Below are 21229 nucleotides of genomic sequence, written 5' to 3'. Positions count from 1 at the left end.
TTGTAAGTCCTCCCCGATAGCTCAGTTGGTTAGCGCGTCACTTCTGGAACGAAGAAGCTTCAAGATCAAGCGGCGCTGGTTCGACTCTCGGGTTGTGCGCTTGAGCAACGCACGTTAAGGACTGCTCTCCATTCAGCGGCATCTAATGGATGGAATAATTCCCCGGCAACAAAACTTCAACAATCGGAAACTTCACTCTGTCAATCTCGGTGACCGGGCCTGCGTCAGTGATTCAAAGCCTCTACAAGTATGCGAAACTGCCAGGATTAAGCTCTGCAAAAAGCTTTCCCAGTCCCAGGATAAAGATTCAATCAATCAAGTATCCATGCCAGGATTTATTTTGCAATAGGCTGTCTGTAGTTGGATATTGTTTTCGACTTGCTTCACTTGACAAATTAGCCAAACTATTAAGTTGGTAATCAGCAACGTCTACAAGCGCTGAATTAATATGAAATAGATCTGTGTAAAACAATAATTTATTGTAAAAGTGGGAGGACCTTAAAATGTAAACATGTCAAACTCTTTTGCAAGTTTTCGCGTTTAGTGTTTTATTTGTGATTTACTCTTTTTTTTTCTCAATTTTTTTTAGTTTGTCCCAATTTTTCTTTTTTATAAATTGTTGATCAGATCTCAAATGAGGAAATTCCCTCACAAGTAGATTTGCAGCTCCGCTCACACTCATCGCTGACCGACATTTAGCTACCTAGGACAATCGCAAAGCAATGTAGTGTTTCAATGAACGTGTCTAGGATTGTTTAGACTTTAGAACAACAGATCAAATAACTTAGTAGGTCTACACCAATGTTGTTTTGAAAATAAATCTATAAATCAACATTGTTGCATTGGTACAAAAATGATTGGAAATCGCAAAAAAGTTACATAACAATGAAATCCTTTTGAAAATATGAGCAAGAAAACTGAAAGTGTAAAAAAAGAGGACATTTGAGCATTTTTGGGTGTCCTCGGAGGACAATTTATTTTTCTTCAAAAAAGATGACAAATCCTCTTAAAAGAGGACATATGGTATCCCTAATATATTCCATCAATAACAAATGTTCCCGCACAATGCAACAGCGGCGATTATGACGCGCTGACCTAATTTTGCGTCACTCTTTGATACTACATATTTTCGACAGTTGATCCACGATCATTCTATTGCGAAATTAAATAATTGGCTAGAAGAGACCGGCGGCCAAACTTGGCAGATTGAGGAGGTTGCACCGGCGGTCATTCAAGCACTACTTAGCGACCATGGCCGCAGGCTGCTTTAAGGCTGGACAGTAGGTTACATCATTATATAACATAGCATGATGCCCTTCTTCGTATAGGCTACCGGACACTTGTAGGCTATCATTACTCAATACATAGTGAGCTGATAGATTAGCATTATCGCTATATCTTATCTCAAAACTTGAAAAAAAATTGGCCTTTTAGTAAACAAAAGTGCCCTTTTTTTGTAATCTTGCCCCCCCAGTCAAAAATCGTTCCGGCGCCCCTGAGCAAAAGCAGGGTTGAGAAAAACCCGGGCTTTTTGAAAACCCAACCAGCTAGTTTTTTTTAAAGCCCGCAGGTAGTTTGGGTTTTTTTGTGTTTTTTAAAAACTATTTGAGCAAGGTAGTTTCACGCTTATTTTACTTCAAAATGACTTCGGAGCAGGGAGCGCAGCAAGAGTAAAAAAAAAGTGACTTCGTTCACCTCTGCTAGGCATGTGGTGAATGAAAAAGTTAATAGCCTGTGTTATATTTGAGCCTTGGCAGAAGAGAGCTCTTGATTTGTTGTACTAGATACGTATTACACTCAGTAACGTTAACGGATTTAACATGTTTTATTGTGGTATGGGCATGTTTTGAGAAGAGATGGAGATGATGTTTTGAGAAGAGCGCTGGAGTTGCAAGTGGAGGGTCGTAGAAAACAAGGAAGACCCCAGAAAACGTGGAAAAGGCAAGTTGAAGAGGAAAGCAGCAAGGTGGGCTTGACAAGAGAGGACGCGTTAGACAGATCGATGTGGAGGCAGGGTGTGAAGGCGATTGCGGCACTTGGAGGTGAATCCGGCCACCCTCGGTAACGGGGACATCACCGGATTAAAACTGGACTACTACCGTACTATTAAACACACAGAATAAACTATTAAATCCACGTTTTCGACACCACATAGTGTCCTCATCAGGAATAATTATAGGCTACATCTAAGAGAAATAAATGAATGAATTTAAAAATTTTACATTAAGCTGTAGGCTACAAGCGACACCTCTCAACAGCACCATCAACAACTGACACACGAGTTCAATGCAGGATGCACAAATTGGCGAGTGACAGATCACAAGATATGCACAACACAAAACACTAAATAATAGTTTTATTGCAGCCTGCCTACTATTATTACGCACAGATGTCCAATTCTGCAGTAAAATGTTGTATGGTGTGCAATATGCCTAAGCAAACATCAAGCGTTTTGCCCATGAAAAAAGGGGCCCAGAGTGAGAGGGAGCCCCAGAATTACTATTCGTACCCTAGTGAAAATGTCTCTGAGAGGCCCTGATTACAGCTACTGCTAGTGTTTGACTGACATTTTCTGAGATTTTTTTACTTTTTGCTGTCTCCTAATGATATACCGCAAAAGCTTTTTGTTGCCTTGGGGAAGCAATAGCAAGTAAGAAAAAGTAAGTTGAAAAACGCTGAATCAGACTGTTATTGAAAAATTAACAGTCTGACTAAAATCTTCGAAGTCAAATTTTCATTGTTTTTCAACATGTGAAGATGTTAAAACCTATTGTGTCATCTGGGGAAAGCGTAAAAATTTAATTTTTAGAAAAATTTATTTAAACATTTCCCCAAAGTTGGCAAAATTTGGAAATTTCTGCAAAATGTGACAAATCAGGCCGTAGGCTATCTTTATAGATAGCCATGGTTGTAGGCTTGTAGCCTATTTTAGTAAATATAGATCAGAACACAGTTTCTCTACTACTTCAGGAAACATTTTTTTTAAACGGCTTATAAACGGCTTGCCACGCTCAACAATCTCTTGAGCTGCCACAAAACTAGCAATAGCCTACCGGTGGCATGTAGCCTATAGCTTTTATTTTATCCATAAGCTTCGTTAATATGGTTTTTGCATTAATAACAATAATAACAATATTTATATAGCGCCACTCCACAGTCAAACTATGCTTCTGGGCGCTGTAGCCTACATGACAATGGTGATAATTAATGCGGTACTTTCAGTCATAATGTTCATTGAAATATAACGTTTTCAAGCGAGCTTTGAATTCATTTAAATTTTCAGCTTTTTTTACACAAATAGGCAAACAATTCCAGCAACTGGCAGCTACAACTGGGAAGGTGCGATTTCTATATTGTGTCTTACATGAAGAGTTGCACAAGAGCAATTGATGTTGAGAACGCAGAGTTCTGGCAGGTTTATAATGAACAAGCAAAGTGTCCAGATAGTTTGGAGCAAAACCATGGAAAACTTTATAAATTAATAGACTTATTTTGTAGCGAATACGATACAATACTGGAAGCCAATGCAGGGATTTTAGTATAGGAGTGATTATGCTCACGTTTACGTGTTAAAGTAATTAGCCGAGCGGCAGCATTCTGAACTCTTTGAAGACACAAAATAGTACAATGTGGAATGTTATTTAACAATGAATTTGCATAATCAAGCCTGGATGTTACAAGTGCATGCGTTAAAGTTTTACAAACATCAACATTTATAAACTGTCTGATGGAACCAATATTTCCAAGATGAAAAAAGCAAAATTTAACAGTGGAACTGAAAAAGTTTTCTAAACACAAATGTTGATTTAATGTTACACCAAGCAATTTAATGGAGTTAGAAGAAGAAAGATTGATATTACTCAGGGTAAGGGTCATGTGACGTTAAACTTTGAAATACACCGTTTCGGAGAAAACACGATAAACTCACATTTTTCTTGATTCAGTTTCAACATATTATAAGACATCCAATTTGAGATATCAACCATACATTTATGGAATTTTGACTTAATACAACACAATGAATCTTCATCAGTCACACGCAAATACAATTGTATATCATCGGCACATGAGTGGTATGAAAACCCATGTCGCTTTATGATGTCAAACAGAGGTTTTATGTAGAGGCAAAACAGGACAGGGCCGAGTACAGAATCTTGAACAACTCCAGAAGAAAGAAATGTTGCAGCAGACATTGAGTTTTCAATTGCTACAGACTGAGTTCGATCATAAAGATAAGAAGAGAACCAGTCAAGTGCCATTCCTGTAATGCCAAAATCTGGTTTGAGACGATTTAGAAGAATTTTGTGATCAATGGTATCAAAAGCAGCTGAAAGATCAAGAGAAAGTAGAACAACGCTGTGATTACAGTCAAGTAGGCCTACAGTAGCAATATCATTAAGCTTATGGATTTTTAGTAAAGCTGTTTCTGTGGAGTGATGTTGACGATACGCAGATTGATTGATATCAAATAAAGTTTACACGTTTAAGAAATCATTTAACTGTCTACCAACTACTCTTTCCACTATTTTTGACACAAAAGATAGATTGGACACAGGGCGATAGTTCTTGAACTCTTCCTTGTCTAGACTAGGCTTTTTTAAGTGTGGACGAACAATGGCATGTTTGAGTTTTGGGGGGACAAGACCACTTGTCAAGGATTTGTTTACAATGGAGGTCAGAATAGACAGAAAAGATGATAAATGTTGAGAAGCCATGAGGGTACTGGATCTAGTTAGATAGATAGATGTTTATTAGCTGCTGCGAAAAAGATGCACAACAAGACAAAACACAACTTACATAGCAAAACTGTTGAAATGATTACTGATTGTGGGCCTATGCCTATGCACTGCATTTTTACTGTTGAGTGTAGGTTTAGTGGCTGTACAAACCAACAATAGTGGTTTCTAAAAAAACAGTTCATCAATGTATTTTTCGATTTTTCCATTTTTTTATTGGTGCCAATTTCATTTTGTTTGTACGTCCCCAAATGGATGATGATGAATGATGACGCTTGAACTTATGCTTTACAAATCATACATACACTTGAGCCTATGACATCTTGTTGAATTAGCATATAGAAACTATAGCCTCATAGGCAGATTAAAACTAATTCATCTCTGAAAAGATCAAGATGAAGAATGGAGTAGGTCTAGTGCTGTGGTCATTGATCAAGAGTTTCTGCAAATATTTTTCAATTTTGTTTGGTAGAGTTGGGCAGTGCCAAAGTCGCTGCAATTGATGAGAGTTGGAATTTGTTGGAAACCTACATTGAATTGTTGTGAACCACCACAAACTCTAAGCTTAAACTAATCCTTTTTTGACAAAGAAAGATTCTCAACTACTTTCAACAAAGTGAAGAAAGGGGCGTTCTTCCCGGCTATCAGCACAAGGCTGAGCACTACAGCGAGCAGCTGCGATTCGCCAACCATAACGGTGTAGCTTCCACGCTAGCCATTCAGACCATCCAATCAACAATATGTTTCTCGGCAGCCGATTTGTAGCAGGAATTGACAGCGATAGACACGTGTTTCGCCCATGAGTGTTAAACTGTTTTATTTGCATCAACAGCGCACGGGTACAAATAATTGACACGGCGAGAGAGCACAAACAAACATAGCCAGGTCGAAGACTTTCAGAAACCGGCCTGCCACACCCCGCGGCGGCGGGGAGCGGCGTGATTTAGGGGTGACGATGCACCCGGAGGGGTAAGTCCACCAGCTTAGGTCGCGGGGGCCAGGCTGGGGAGTCGAGGTACCTGTGGAGGGAGAGTGTGGATCGAAAACGTTACATGACCCGTCTGCAAATTTAGAATGGCGGTGCGGGCTAGGGAGACAGGCTCTTTCTGCATTGCCCAAAAAGATGGCCTGCGACGGGCCGGGCGACCCGTCGCGTGTGGACGCTGGAACCGGCAGTAATTGACCGCCCGGCGGCGCCCACGTCTCCCTCACGCGACCTCGGCGCAGGTACTTGACTCTTATACCCGGTTTGCCAGTAGGCAGAGCGGATAAAATTGGGGTCTACCACGAGGAAGAGAGTCAACTATTTAAGGATAATTTGGCTCTCGTGGCAAACAAAATTCAAATAAAAATGTGGAGCAGAGGCTCGATTAATCAATAGAAACAAAAAATATAGGTCGGAATGTAATACATACTCACTGGAGAAGAGTAAGCTTTGATTCGGCGAGCACGGATGTGCACTGGCCAGACGTTGACGCAGGTTCGCCCAGCTGGGTCGGGGAGGCTAGCGATTGAAACCAGAGGCACTGATAGGCTACATTACCAGAAAAAAGTAGAAAATTGGGGTGGAAATTTTGAGGCTGCATCGAGTTGATCAGGGGATCGTGTTGATCAATGCGTTGAAAGCAGAGCGAGGTTGATCCGAGCGGGCAAGAACAGCGTTACAAGGCGAAGGCAGCGTAAGATAATTCGAAACAATTGATTGATTAATACATAGAGATATAGTGATGATTGAAGTTACTTAATTGCTGTTAAACCAGTCTCGATTCACAATGTACATTAGACATTTTATTCCTTTCCTTGATGACACTGGTTTATAGACATAAGATATAAGGTTATGACAATTGATATAAGGTTATGATGTCTAAACGGTTTGCTGTCTTGCGCGCTCGGATACTTACTGCAACGTTTCTGTTATTGGGGAATAAGTTTCTGATCGCTGAAGTCGTCTTTTCTATGACGTAGCCCCTCCACAAGTGAGCCCGGCGTTCCAAGCTTTCCAGACGCGGAAGGATCCTTTGATTGAGAGGGAAGCCACTTTTCTAGCCACCTCTGCTACCCCACGAGAAGGAACGCCCAAGGCCGTCAGAGCTCGAGAGCTCGTCGGGGCATAGCTCCCGAGGGAGCCTACGACGAACGGAAGTGACAGGACGTCCCTGCAAGGGCGCTTCCTGTCTTCCTTTATGTTGACACATAACTCGCTGTACTTGTCGTGTTTCCTGTCAGCGGCTTTTCGAAGAGAATCCGCGCCGTTGTCGAACGGACATGTGACGTCACATACGACCGTGACACCGTCAGGGCGTTGCAAGACGATGTCAGGACGCAGATCAGCACCGCCCGCTTCCACGTGCCGTGGAACCGTACTATCTATGGAAAGCCCGGGTTGCCATTCGGCAGGCACGTGCCCCACGATCTCCCTCAATACTGAATTGTGTCGTTCCGTGACGACGGTCATCACGGTAGGGCAGTGATTCAATATATGGGGGAGAGTCTCTTCCGCTTTCCCACAAGCACTACACATGGCAGGTAGGTAACGGCGGCCATGGCTTGGTTTTGATTTAAGTGGCATTAGATTCAATCTAGCTTTGTACGCAAATACTCGGTCCGCGTGATCCAGGAGCTCCGAGCGCCGGGTCCAGGAAGTTGAAAATCCGGACAGGCAGTGGGCACTGACCGTCTTGCCTTGGTCAGGTTTGGATTCCCACTGTCTCTTCCACCACAAGTCATTGTGTTGATGGAGGGTCGGCACCACTTTTTTCCTTAGCCTATAGGAGGGGTGATTGTGGAGCTCCCCGCGGCCAACTCAAGGCCGCCATCCGAGCAGGCGGACCAACGTACGTTCAGGCGACGGGTGGCCGCCGGGACACGGCCCCACAGGCTCTCGCCTGTAGGGCACGGTCTAGAACGGGCGCCGTCAGGAGGGGGGTCACTATTCAGATAACTGGCCAGGTGGTCAGTCGTGGGATCTGGAGTGCCGAACCTCAGACAGGCATGACGCCTAAGCTGCCCGAGAGCGACGGCAGAGACAATGCTGTCAGGTGACGTCAGCATCTTGAAAGCATGAGCTACCGAAAGCGTGTCACTTTCGCGACACAAGTTCGTGATGCCCAAACCTCCCAATGCAGGCTTACAGTAAAAGAACGCGTTGCAGGCCCACTTGGGAAGACGCCACGCCACCTTCAAACACCGCAAAACCAGTCGGTCAAGCTTCAGAAGCTCATACTGTCTAAAGCGCCGCACTCGCAGATGGTATGACGCGGACGGGAGAATTATAGAAGTGAGTGCCAGAAGTTTCTGGCTTGGGGTGAGAAAAGATTGCTAACATTAAGCATTATGACAAACAATGCAAAGATTGTGAATAATGTGAAGAAGATTTTAATAATGTCGAAATATTAAGCATGGTCGATTGTTTTTAATGAAAGGTTTCATTGTAGGCTATACAAAATGTTAGTTTTTCTTGAAAATTTAGAAAGGTCCAAAGTCATTTTGCGGTAGCTGTATAGGATTGGCTCATGATACGAGAGAAAAATCCAAAGAGGATACAAACTGGTATGCGTGAATAAACAAGTTTCTTTGATTTTAATGCTTATTTGTATCATTAGTACCGGTATCCAATTTCTTGTATGTTGAATCCATCTTAGATGATTGAATGTTATGTCCTAGTTTAGTGATAAATTTCTGTCTTTTTCTCAAGTTTTTATTTTTTACAAATTTAAATCATTTCTTAGCACAATTTTTCTTAAAAAAATCACACTTTCTAATTGACTGTTTATGTTTTGCTGAAGTCCAAATTTAAAAATTGTATTTATATACATAATAAATCAATTCTCATTGGCTTGTTAAAATCACTCTTAGAAACCATCATCTCAAAACTTCAAGACAACTCTCTACTTTCATTTTACTACGCTGAACTGATCGAAAGATCAAAACAGTGGTCACTGTCAGTAGTTAACTTTTAACGATGTCTTTTTAGATATTATGTATCTTTAAAGAAGTAAAAAAAGTCAATTAAGTCATGTTACTTTCACTTTGTGTGGAGCTACATGTACTAGAGAGATTACTGTTGTTTTTTTATTCACTTTTTAAGAATTTAATGGTGTTAAAAAAGTGTTGAAAAAAAGCTGTGTTTACCGTAGCCTATATTAAAAGAAGTAAGACGATGCCTTTTTGTGTTACATTTAAAGGAAATACAGAATTAGAGTTTTATTGAAAGTAAATCTTTTTTTTGTATAGATTAATAAATATAACTGGAGCCATAGTTCTTTTGTTGTCAACTAACAGTGCAATAACTTTTGAAAACCACTAACTGTTTTTTCACTACACGTTCGGTTTATGCTTCAGCTTTTTTTAAGACTAGAAGAATGTAATATATTTTTGATATTTATCCGACTTTGATAGTTCATTTTCAGGGTTTCACTTGGAACTGAGCACCCCTGCAACATGCAATGTATTGTAAGTAAAATACTTTGAAGGAATTCTTTTTGTAATACCAGTATTCAGATCTTGTATCTTTTACAGAGCAATTTCCTGACCTCGTTGAGGATTGCTATGAACAGGTATGTTGTCACTTGACTTTAACTGTTCAAAATTGCAATGCTGTACTTTAACAGCCAATACTGCCTTGTTCTGATAATCAGGGCCTCCAAGAGCCCTGCCGGGCCCCGGTGCAGATCATGCTGCCGGGCCCCCCAGCGCAACATGTCGCGTGATATCTCACAAATCACAAGCAAAATTTGCGGTGCGCGTTAATCCACAAGGCCAATGCATACATGGTGTTCCGTACAGTGTTTTTATTTTAAAACCAGACCTATTTAAAAATACTACAAAGAATACATTAGGTTAAAGTATTACCACTCCACTATTTCACAAAGAATGCAGTATTGTAGTGGTGTTTATGACTTTAAATTCACAGATACACACTAGTTATACAAAGATAAAAGGCTGTGGCTATAGTTATATAACTATAGTATATAACTATAGCCTCAATAGCGTTGCCAGATAAGGAATTCTGTTTTAATTTGAGGAAACGTTTATAGCTGTTGAAAACAAAAACTTGTATTTTGGAAAAAATGTTTAGTCATGGTCAAAGATCAAAACCCTAACCTTATTCCTAACTCTAACCCTTACCCCTTCCTAACTTTAATCCTAACTCTGGCAACACCTGATTGTAACCATGGCAAAAAGTGGGTAAAAATAGCCACTTTGAAGATAAAAATGGCAACACTATCCGGCATGGCTGACATACAAGTAGCATTGCATATGTGTGCATACACCTTTACATTAACATACCATACAATATCATTTCTGACCTTAAAATCAGCAGAGACTAGGAGACCAAACTTGGATGAATGCATTGCTATTGTTCATGACATCAAGAAATACCAACTTTATTTCAGGATCAATAGGCAGCTTCTTATTTTTACTCCTTTAGTTTTCTTTGCTTGTTTGAGTGAAACTGCATTCACGCATGATTGAGGGTCACTTTCTCTTCATTTCTACAGCAAGTGGTCAGGAGAAACCAAAGTTGAATATATTTCTATTTTTAAGTCCTATCAATATAAATGCACCTACATCTATCACTATACTATGTATCGAGACCTTTACAAATACCCTGCATAATGACAGAATGGCTGTTTTGAGTCAATATTGACACTGTTCCTGAAATTCAAGAGTAAGATTGGCTTGGCCTGGCTGGAGAAGACTGCTAAAAAATAAATAGTGAAAACAAACAAAAAGGAAAACTTCTTCGAAACAAATGTTTGTTTATATACTAATCATTAGCTTTGAAAATCAACACCTTTCTGCAGTGCTGGAAAAAGTAAGCTGCATTGCAATTAGGACACTTCTGATTCTGTCTATAGTTGAAAGAAACTGCACTTCAACAGAAGTAAAGATCTATGATTTTTACTCAAAAAATCACACTTCCACTAATCTTTTAACTTTTTTTCGAATTTTGTTAGACTGTTATGACATTTGGCCCTGCTACAAGGACAAAATTATTTTCTTGCATTGCCTCCATGAAACTTGCTTGCATTCCAATATAGCAAAATCATTCAACAAGTCCTAAAAACTCAAAAATACTGTAACTGTCTCAGGCTATATTAGACAAGTTCCATGATTTCAGTACATGTAATTAGTATCATATCCAAAACAAAAAATACTTGAGCATTTCTGTACTGAAAAAGTGACAGTAACGACTTCTTGCTAAGTATTTTAACAATATTTCAAAACTTTTTACTATTTTCTGAACTCTTAAAATATCACGCTAAACAAGATTATATATACAACTAAAATTGTACCAGTTCAACATGATCAGCCTACACATAACAGTCACTGCTTGCTTGTGTCATAATTGACAAGACGTCAGCAAATGCATAGAATACCTTCTGTATGACTGTAACCTAACCTGATCAATCAATTGCTTATTAAAACATGCCGTACACGTACCCAAATATTCACAATAAAACACCCAGACTAACACTGAAATAAACTAAAATATTCATTCATACCCATGAGGGGGCCCAATCGAAATATGAAAATACCGCTAATATAAAAAAAATAGGCTATATTATGCAAAATCGACCTGAGCACGCAAATTTAAACATTTTGTCGGGCCCTTTGAACTAAAAAAACTGAAAATGCTGTAGTTTTGAAAAAGGGCATACCCATGAGGGGGCCCAATTAAAATATGAAACCATAACCGGTAATATAAAAAACAATAATTTATGCAAAATCGACCTGAGCACGCAAATTTTAACATTTTGTCGGGCCCCCTGAACTCAAAACATTAAAAATTCTGTAGTTTTAAAAAAGGGCATACCCATGAGGGGGCCCTATCAACATAGGCCTACGGCTACGGAACTAATATAAAAACAATATTTTATGCAAAATCGTTGAAATCAACTTTAACGCGTGAATTTAGATATTTTGTCGGGCCCCCTTGAACTCACCGGGCCCCGGTGCAATGCACCGGTTGTCCCCCCCTCTTGTGGGCCCTGCTGATAATAATAAACGTCTTTTGCTGGCATCTAATATAATTTTTGTTTGTTTCAGAGTGAGTTTACTTGTGATGTTTGCAAAGAAACATTTTCGTGTCGTGATCAGCTGCAAGAACACATTAAACTGCATTGTACAAAAGACAAAGAGTCACCAATGACGCACTTTTCAAAGTAAATAACGTACATTACTACTAAGCTGGTAGAAAAACCAAGAAAATGTTAGTGTTATCATTCGTTACCAAAGTATTAATTTAGTTTCAACGTTTCTTTCCCCAACAGCACTTACTTTATCCATGATTCAGTGTTAGCTTTTTTAATACGCTGTGCGGACTCGGAATTGCCCGTTTCGGCTAGTCCGATTCGGCTAGTCCGATTCGGCTAGTCCGATTCGGCTCGTCCGATTCGGCTAGTCCGATTCGGCTAGTTCCCTATTCGGGTACAGTATTTCTCGGCTAGTTCCCTATTCGGCAAATTTTTGAAAATCCAATCATAATCCTTCTGTAATCCAACCATAATCCTTCTGTAATCCAACCATAATCCTTCTGTAATCCAACAAAATCCTTTAGTAAATCCAACAAACCAGCCGAAAAAGACTGCAGCCGAATCGGACTAGCCGAATCGGACCAGCCGAATCGGACCAGACGAATCGGACTAGCCGAATAGTAGCAGACCCGTACGAACTCATGCTTACTGACCATATGCTTTCATATTTTAAACCAAATTATTGCCACCTGCATCTTTGTAGGCCCCTTGAATCCAGTCGGTGTGGGTCGTCCCACACAGACAAGAAATCTTTCATTTGCAACGTTTGTGGAAAGTCATTGTCAGCCAAAAGACACTTGGAAAACCATGTAAAAACCCACAGCAAGAAACAACATGTTTGCGAAGAGTGTGGGAAAACATTCACTCTTTTAAGAGGTAAACTATTAAGCTTATTCGTCTCGATTGTAATAAAATTTTTAAAGATATCGAGATGATCTTTGCGATTTTGCGCTCATATGAAATGAGTGAATCAGTCCTTTTTTATATTGTAGTATTTTAACATTTGCCGACAATATTGGCTGGGTATTAGTTATTCTAGGCTGTAAATGAAAGTGTTTTAAACGTATTTCAGACAAAAAAGCATATTTTAGTTGAAGGCAATTGCAGCACACTACAGTGGAAACAATTCTTTAATGACTCGTTAATTTTTACTATGTCTGCTGTATCACCGAGTGGTGAGAGCTCTTCTACGACACTTGTAGAGACTCGGTTCAACATCGTTTAAGAGCATGTGGCTGCGCTTTTAGCAAAACACGTAATGACGTACTTGAAAGTGGACATATGGATTAGCTTTCTTTTTTGGGTCTGCTACTATTCGGTGAGTCCGATTCGGTGAGTTCCTAACCTCTAACCCCTAACTCCTAACCCCTAACCCTAAAACGGCAATGATAATTAGGCTACGGTACCCGATAATTAAAAAAAAAAAATTGAAAAAATCACCGAATAGAGATCGGACTCACCAAATCGGACTCACCGAAACGGGCCATTCCGTTCTTTTTTCCACTTCTAAATCTTCACCCACCGCCAGTGGGCCCAAGCCTGAATACACCATATCCCAGCTTTACCTGCTGTCAATTTTACCAGTCGCTTAAAATTCAACCAAAAAATGCAAGATAATATTTATCTTCAAACTGACTTGGTAGTGCTTTTCATCTAACTGCACATATGTGTTCAGACGTTGTACAAATTTCAATTGGTTTCACACAAGTAAGAGTGTATTGTGCCGTAGCCTACCTGGGCAGTAGAGCGCAGCATTTCAAACTATTGGCCAGATTTGATTGAAAAAAACAACTCTTACAAAAATACACCACGTGTTATCTTTCTCTGTATACAGGTCTTCGTCTTCACATGAAAATTCATTCGGGTGAAAGACCATACGTCTGTGACTTCTGTGGGCAGAGTTACATACGCTACGTGCATCTTCGCGACCATTTGACTGTCCATACAGGAGAGAAACGTTATAAATGCAAATTTTGTCAAAGAACTTTCCGAAAGTTTTGCAGCAAACTAAAGCACGAGAGAATTCACACTGGAATTAAACCATTCGTTTGTACACTGTGCGATCATAAAGGTTTTACTCAGAAGTACAACCTAACGTCGCATTTGAAAAGGTTTCATAAGCGAGATGTGAATGCAGTTTTACCTCAAGTGTAACCGGCTTTGCAGCATCTCAGACAGAAAATCAACCGCTTTTTTTATTGCTTTAACGTCTGTAGACGTTGGCTCAATGTAAAAAAGCGGTTGATTTTCTGTCTGGGGTACGCATTTCTGTAGGGTTGTGGGAGTTTCTCTTGTGGTTTTTAGGCTCGAAACATGCATGCGTGCAATTTTTACATGGACAGAAGGTATTTATAATAAAATGGTGCAAGCGTTCACGATTGCTCTTGTAGTGTTACTTGACGTGCGCAAAACCGTGTTGTGGAGTGTGGTGATGACCAACGGGGCTGATGTTTAGATGAGCCGAATCATATTTGAGAACTTTAGATTCAAATTAATAAAATAACACAGGCCAACAAAAAAGATAAAAAATTTTGTGTCTGCAATGTAAGATGTGATTTGGGGTAAATTGAGGCTGCTGATTTCAAAAATCACATCTGATTTTACCCATCACATCAGGTTTTTGAGATTTTTGCATGATATTTTTTCTCATAATATTGGCTTTTTGGCCGAATTTTCTCTTCCTGTTACCGGTACCGTTTTATAAAGACCTTATGAGCCAATAGTGTTTGAAAATTTGTCATATTCATGGAAATGATTTTATTTTGTAACATTTGGAGGTGTATGATGACACCATGACCATTGGAGTGACCAGAAATGGGCGTGATCTTGATCTTGAAGATCACAAGTGATCTTGAAGATCAAGATCGTGATCTTCAAGATTACGTTTTTTTGGTGATCTTGATCTAAGATCACTTTTTTTTGTGTGATCTTGATCTTGAAGAACAATAAGATCAAGATCACTTTAAAATTGAATTTTACTTCCTAAATAAAGGCATTTTTTTAGAACTCGTACTGTACAAAGCAGTTAGTGGCAACTACTAACATTAAGCCACTGTTAATATAATATGTGTCCAACAAAAGACGATAGTCTCCGTCTAATCTGGTCAGTGTTGCCATTTCAAAATTGAAAAAGTTTTCTGTGTTGGTCATAATAAAGAAGTCAACTTCCGTGTACTTTATGTTGACGCATAATAAAAAATGATTTAATTTTGTTCACAATTTCCATGTGTGAATTTTAAAGAAATGTTTTCTTTCTTTGACTCAATTTTAGATGTTTCAAAACTCTAGAATGGCGGCGTTAAAAAATCTGGACTCTAGGACGCCGACTTTGGTCATGTAAAGTGGTGTATTGCAGCAAATCAACCAGACCAAGACTTGTTTAAGGTCTGAGTATGGAGCGGTTTGTCTGACCTCAGGCCTCTGAACTTTTTTGATAGCAGACAACAGCATCAAGGTTGCCAGATAGGTAAATGGTGCAATAAACATTGACATAATACAGTGAAAGTTAAAACTGCTTAGTAACACGAATAAAAACTCCTACGAACCAGACAAAAATTTGGTAAAAAATGATGCAGTTCAAAGTTTATTTTTATTTATTTATCATAAATAAAACGTATAAAACTAATTGCAAATTTTGCGACTTTTTCAGAACAACTGTAATTAACCTCGCCTTGGGTGTGACGTTGCGATTCTACGCAAACTACATCAACAATTGATAGGCCTAATAGCAACAGTCACTAACTTATCACAATTCTTAGGCCAGCGATCGAGTAGTTAAAAGTAAAAGTTAGCAATACCCAGTGGCTCCGAGAGAGGGGGGAAGTCGGGCCAGTTTCCCCCCTAGCAAAACATTGTAAAGGAAAAACGAGTAGTTTTTTGTTTTTGCACTTTTGAGGGGGCCCATTTTTAGTACTAAAGTAAAAATGTACCAACTAAATAATCAACAAATTCTTAAATGAAGTGCGTAGTTCCAAGTATTTATCAATCATTGTAAATGTCACTCTCGATGCTTCTCATCAAGAACAAATCATTTTCGTGTTAAGGTAGGCGATGTTAAACAGCTTCAAGACGTAAAATCTGAAGCTGAAATGATTTCTGTATCACTGAACGGTTTCGATTGTATTGATAGTGTCAATTTGAAAACTGCTGGTGCTGTTTTAGCCAAGCGGGAACTATTTTTGCTTGACAACTGAACCTTAACTTTAAAATCTGCGTTGGCCAGGCATAGGATGTTATGTCCAACATAAGTTATCTGGGAAAGTTAAAGGTAGCCTATCAGTCCAAGCACGATCAAAGAAAATAAATCCTGTATATTTTTTTGTTTATGGATCATCATCAGTCATCATCTCCGCCTGCAGCAGATTGCGCATCAACATGAGTTATTTGCTTCCAAGAGTGGCGATTTTGAGCCAGCTCGCCCAGTGTCGCCAAGTTGAGTCCGGTCCATGATTGGATGCTGTCTTGCCATCGTTTTGGTTGTCTGCCACCGTGTGCCACGTTTTCTTTTTCCTTCTACTTTGCCTTCTGTGCAAATTTTGATGATTCCGAATTGTGATCTTTAGTGTGGCCGAACAGTTTTAAAACTTTTGATTTTATTAACTTATTGCTGCAATTGGATGTAATTTTGTCATAGTTAAAAGATCTTCTGTTTTCGTGTGGTCAAGTAGCCTTTTGTTAGTCAAGCTTCTCATGATGTGATTTTGGAAGGTAGTGAGTTTTTTCTTTATTTGAGTTTTTTGTTTATGGATGTTGTTGCTTAAATCTAGTTGGAATGCATAATGTTGCCTACAGACAGCGTTGTTCAAATGTCTTATCATTTTTGGAGAAATTGATTATCTGTAAGCTAGTGGCATCTTTAAAGTTATAGCCCAGTCAGAGGAAAAATTCTGAAAAATCTAAAGAAAGCTGTCCTATCATCTTGCAAAGAAAATTGACTTCGAGAGGGTAATCAAGGCGTGGTGCAGTCAAACCCAATGTTTTACAATACCCTTTTGCAATTGAAGCTCTAAAGACGTTTCTTCAATGCATCAAGTTGGAACCAACAAGAGCTTGATCGGAAGCTGAGTCAATGCTAAAGTAGCCTACAACTAGCAGTTTTAAATTTGTGACTGCTTTGCATTATGTGGATTACGGTCCTAAACAAGATTCACTGATGAATTTAATGAAATTAAAGGAAGATGTAATGTAAGTAGCCTAAGAGAAAGCTGAGAAGGGTAGGCTACTATTCGCAAGCTAAAGTTGCAGTGGCAATTATAAATTTAAAAGAAAATGATTTTCTTTTCCTGAGGACAGAACGCTTTTATAACTCCAATTAGGCTAACTAGCTGAATCATTCGAAGGAAATGTATTCTACCGTTCATTGCAAAGGATTCGATAGTTGTTGAAATTGATTAATGTATCAACAAACTCAAACATATCGTCGATGAGTTTGAAGTTCCATGAAAATTTCATCGTATGTCTGCTGTGCGGTTGCGAGCATGTGGGACAAATTTAAACAATTTGTAGGTTACAACAATGACCCACACAGCAAACTTCAGCTGCAAACCAGAACGAACCACCCCATAATCTCTACACAAGGAATCATTGATTGCAACTTTCGAAAGGTTTTTCCAAATAGTTTTGTTATGATTTTTTTTGTGTGTTTCGGTAGCTACCTCCAACAGTTGCGCTTTGAGAACATGGTTTTAGCAATTAGCCTACTGAAATTTGTAAAGAATTGTTTGCGCTCCAGTAGGTCTATGACTCAAAAACGATTGAAAAGCCTAACTATACATGTTGTGCATCAATTTAGACGTCGCAAAATTTTATCAGTTGATGCTGTGATCCGTAACTTTGCATTGCAAAAAGTCCAGAAAGGGTTGAATTAAATTAGGGATGTTCAAAGTCCGGGCCGCGGGCCAACTCCGGCCCACGAGACGTTTTTTGCATGGCCCGCGCCTGTTGTTGTACAATGTGTTATTTTTGGCCTGCAGACACACAAAAATCATATAAATTCAACATGCAGTTTTCAGAAAAATTATTGTGGCTGTTGGCCCGCGAACACTTATTATCAAATCTGGCTCGCGTGGGAAAAAGTTTGGACACTCCTGAATTAAATGCATGATTGAACTCTTTTCGTTGCCTGTAGGCCTATTGTGTGTTTACAAAGCTTTCTAGACAAAATAGTTAGCCTCAATGGCATTTTTGCTGCAAGTGTAATCCAGTCATTATTATGATTTTTACATTGAACGAAGTTCTTTTCATGCTGAGGAAAGTAGGCTAATTTCAGCTTAACACGAACATGCAACGCAATATTTGCTAAAAAATATTATGGGGCCCATTTTTCGTATTGTTTCCCGACCAGTGCTGACTTCTCTCGGAGGCCCTGGCTCCATTAGCAAGATGATCGAAACCGCACCTACTTTGTACGTGTTGAAAAAAAGAGCCGCCTATCTTGTAGCTTTCACGGAGTTCATTGTATCCAAATGCAAGAAACATGGGTGGTCACAGCGGTAAACCATAATCTCTTCTTGGGAAAATTTTAACATAAAGTTCCCTAATCCGTTCGTCTGTATATAATGACCGAAGAAACACACACTTGAACTTCTTTTCAAACAGTGTATTCCTGTAAAATTAGCCCGAGGCTACCGAAAACGAGGGGGTGCAACGCCTACACCACTTAAACTGTCACTACACAACAGATTACTTGGATAAAAGACGGAACTTTTGTCCAGCTAGCAAGCACTAAGCCAACAGTTAAATGTGCGGCCAACTTTCAAACAATCATTTTACGAATGACCAGAATAGATAGCAATATCTCAAATTCACGTATGCAGTACTGTGACGCAATAATGAAAGACAATTATGAAGTCATTCCAACAGGTGTTTAAAGCTGATGTAATATTTCCTGTTTAAACAGGCCCAAACAGGTTTGACACAATTCTTATGAACGCTGGTGCAATTTTGGCACATGCTTTAGGAATTTCCATGACGTAATATTCAGTAGACTTGAACGGTTTTTATATGACGTTTGATTTGGTGAAAATTGTCGGGAACATAGCGGCCCCTAGTTATGACAGTCTGACATGGCATAACTAAAAAAGAATTGACGACAATTGTGAGCCAATGAATAAAAACACATGATACACAAATTGTTTGAATCACTCACGTTTAAGTTAATACGTAAATACAAAGGGCATGCAAAGAATGAACAACAATACGGAATAAACACGATGATACATGAAATTGATACCATAGGTATTAGGTACACGCAAAAAATGACGCTATATACCATGGTTGCGATAATAACCGTCTGTTCTGGGCTCAGACAAGGGTCGGCCACCGCAGACAAAACCAGGCTCAAACCATAACACTTAGGTGTTCTTTACGGGGGCGAGGCACGAAATATCCCTCAACACGTAGTCTACTTTCACTTTCCCCGTACTCTCATCATAGTTGCAGACGGCAACTTTGGCTCTACGAACCACAGGCTTCCCTTTCCTAATTTGTGGAACTACCTCATGCACCCTCCCAAGTTGATACTTCCCACGTTTACCAATGTCTTGGAGAGAACCTACCACTACAAGTTGACCAGGCTCCAAATTCTCGGCCATTTTTAGCCATTTTTTCCGGCCCTGAAGACCTGGCAAGTAAAAATCGATCCATTTACTCCAAAACTGCTGAGAAAGTGACAAATTGAACCGATAATCCCTTCTTAATTGGTCACGATCATGTGGTTGCCCAACAGCACAGTATGGGTCTAAGTATGGGGTCAAAAGTGAGGCAGGGGTGATGACAGTAAAATCCCTAGGGTCGTCACTCAAAGGTACCAAAGGGCGTTCGTTCACGATCCGAACGGCACTACTGGTGTACGTAAGCAGTTCAATAAAACTGGGCTTACGTATTGAAGAGTCCAAAATGTGAAAAAATGCAATTTTAAATTGTTTTACCATTGCTTCCCAGGCGCCACCTTGCGCCGGAGCATATGGAGGTATAAATACCCAGTTTATCTCTCTCTGTCTCAGGGCGTTGTGAAATTCAGCTGATTCTATCAACTCGGGTAACTTCTTAGATGCTGCCTGAAAGGTACTTCCATTATCGGAATAGATAGCATTAACCTGCCCACGTAAATCTGTAAACCTTGTAAAGGCAAGTAAAAATTCACACAGCGACAATGACGTAACCAGCTCAACATGAATAGCGCGAGATGCCATACATGTGAATAAGAGTCCCCAAGCTTTTTTGTGACTCCTACCTTCAACAAAGGTCAGTGGTCCAAGATAGTCCAAGCCGCAGTCAAAAAAGGGTTTCCTATGGGCAGTTGTGCGAGACAAAGGTAAATCAGACATGAGCTGCCTTATAGGCCGAGCTTTCTCAATCGCACATACACCACAATCATTAAGATACCTCTTCACGGAAGCATTACCATTAGCGATCCAAAACTTCTGTCGCGTAGACAACAAAGTGTGCTGTACTCCACAGTGCGCATTTCGATTATGATGCGACAGTACAACAAGCCTAGCGAAGGGGTGTTTCGAAGGCAAAACAATCGGATGCTTTGCTTCTAGAGAAATCTCGGGAGAATTACTTAAGCGCCCTTCAATGCGGATTACACCAGCATCATCTACACAAGGTCTGTACTTTTTAAGTGAACGCAATCCTTTCAAGCGTTCCTTCTCACGTTGCGAAGCGCCAACACTACCCCGCTTTATCACTTCCTCAAGTGCATCCGGCGATCGTTTGGTCATTAAATGTAACACATCGCCATACACGCTTTTCTGAACAAACTTCACAGTTAAGTCTAAGGCTCTATCAAGATAAGAGGCGTCCAGTTTTGGCTTCATAAAGCTACGCTTTTTCGTTTTACAGCACAAAAATTCAACAAAAGCAACCAAATAAGCAATTCTCTTTTTCATAACATACAAAGAAGGTGCGGCCTCGATCAATCTGTGAAGGCCACCCTGTCCAACGTCAAGCGACCCCTCTTCGTCACGAAGATATAGGCTATGGACAGGTACTGGAGTGGGGTTTTCTACAGATGGAATTTCTTCACACTGATAGAGAAGACTAGAACCATTTAACCACAACTCTCGAAACTCTTTCTTTGTAATAAGATTTGGCCTTGTGCCAACATCAGCTGGGTTCATATCGGTAGGGCAAAAACGCCAATCCTGGGCTCCAGACAACAATAAAATATGCTCAACTCGACGCGTAATAAACTTATTCAAACGTAAATCAGGGTTCTTAACCCACTGCAACACAGTCCGAGAATCACACCAAAAATACTTACTGCAGTCGGGCATCTTCAATGCCTCGTAGGCCTGCTTCACGAGTCTTGCTGTATTCAAAGCGGCAACAAGCTCTTTCCTAGCTATCGGCCAAGAAAACTGATTTTTTACAACAATGGTAGATTTACCCAGAACGAAAGACACACTCGGAGCTCCGTTAACCAGTCTACGTAAGTAAACAACAGAA

The 21229-nt window shown here is 39.8% G+C and overlaps 1 protein-coding gene across 1 annotated transcript; it reads left to right on the top strand.

Moving 5' to 3' along the window:
* Window positions 1–8145: 8145 nt before the first annotated feature.
* LOC145785783 (uncharacterized) lies at window positions 8146–14958 on the top strand. Its single transcript, XM_082597493.1, has 5 exons — window positions 8146–8285; window positions 9255–9292; window positions 11790–11905; window positions 12480–12652; window positions 13611–14958. The coding sequence occupies exons 1-5, from the start codon at window positions 8249–8251 to the stop codon at window positions 13928–13930; spliced, it is 684 nt and encodes a 227-aa protein (XP_082453619.1). The 5' UTR covers window positions 8146–8248; the 3' UTR covers window positions 13931–14958.
* Window positions 14959–21229: the final 6271 nt, after the last annotated feature.

This window comes from Aplidium turbinatum, chromosome 16, assembly GCF_918807975.1.
Source record: "Aplidium turbinatum chromosome 16, kaAplTurb1.1, whole genome shotgun sequence".
NCBI lineage: Eukaryota > Metazoa > Chordata > Ascidiacea > Aplousobranchia > Polyclinidae > Aplidium > Aplidium turbinatum.
The sequence above is the reverse complement of the archived record's forward strand: the minus strand, read 5'-3'. Positions and strand labels throughout refer to the sequence as shown.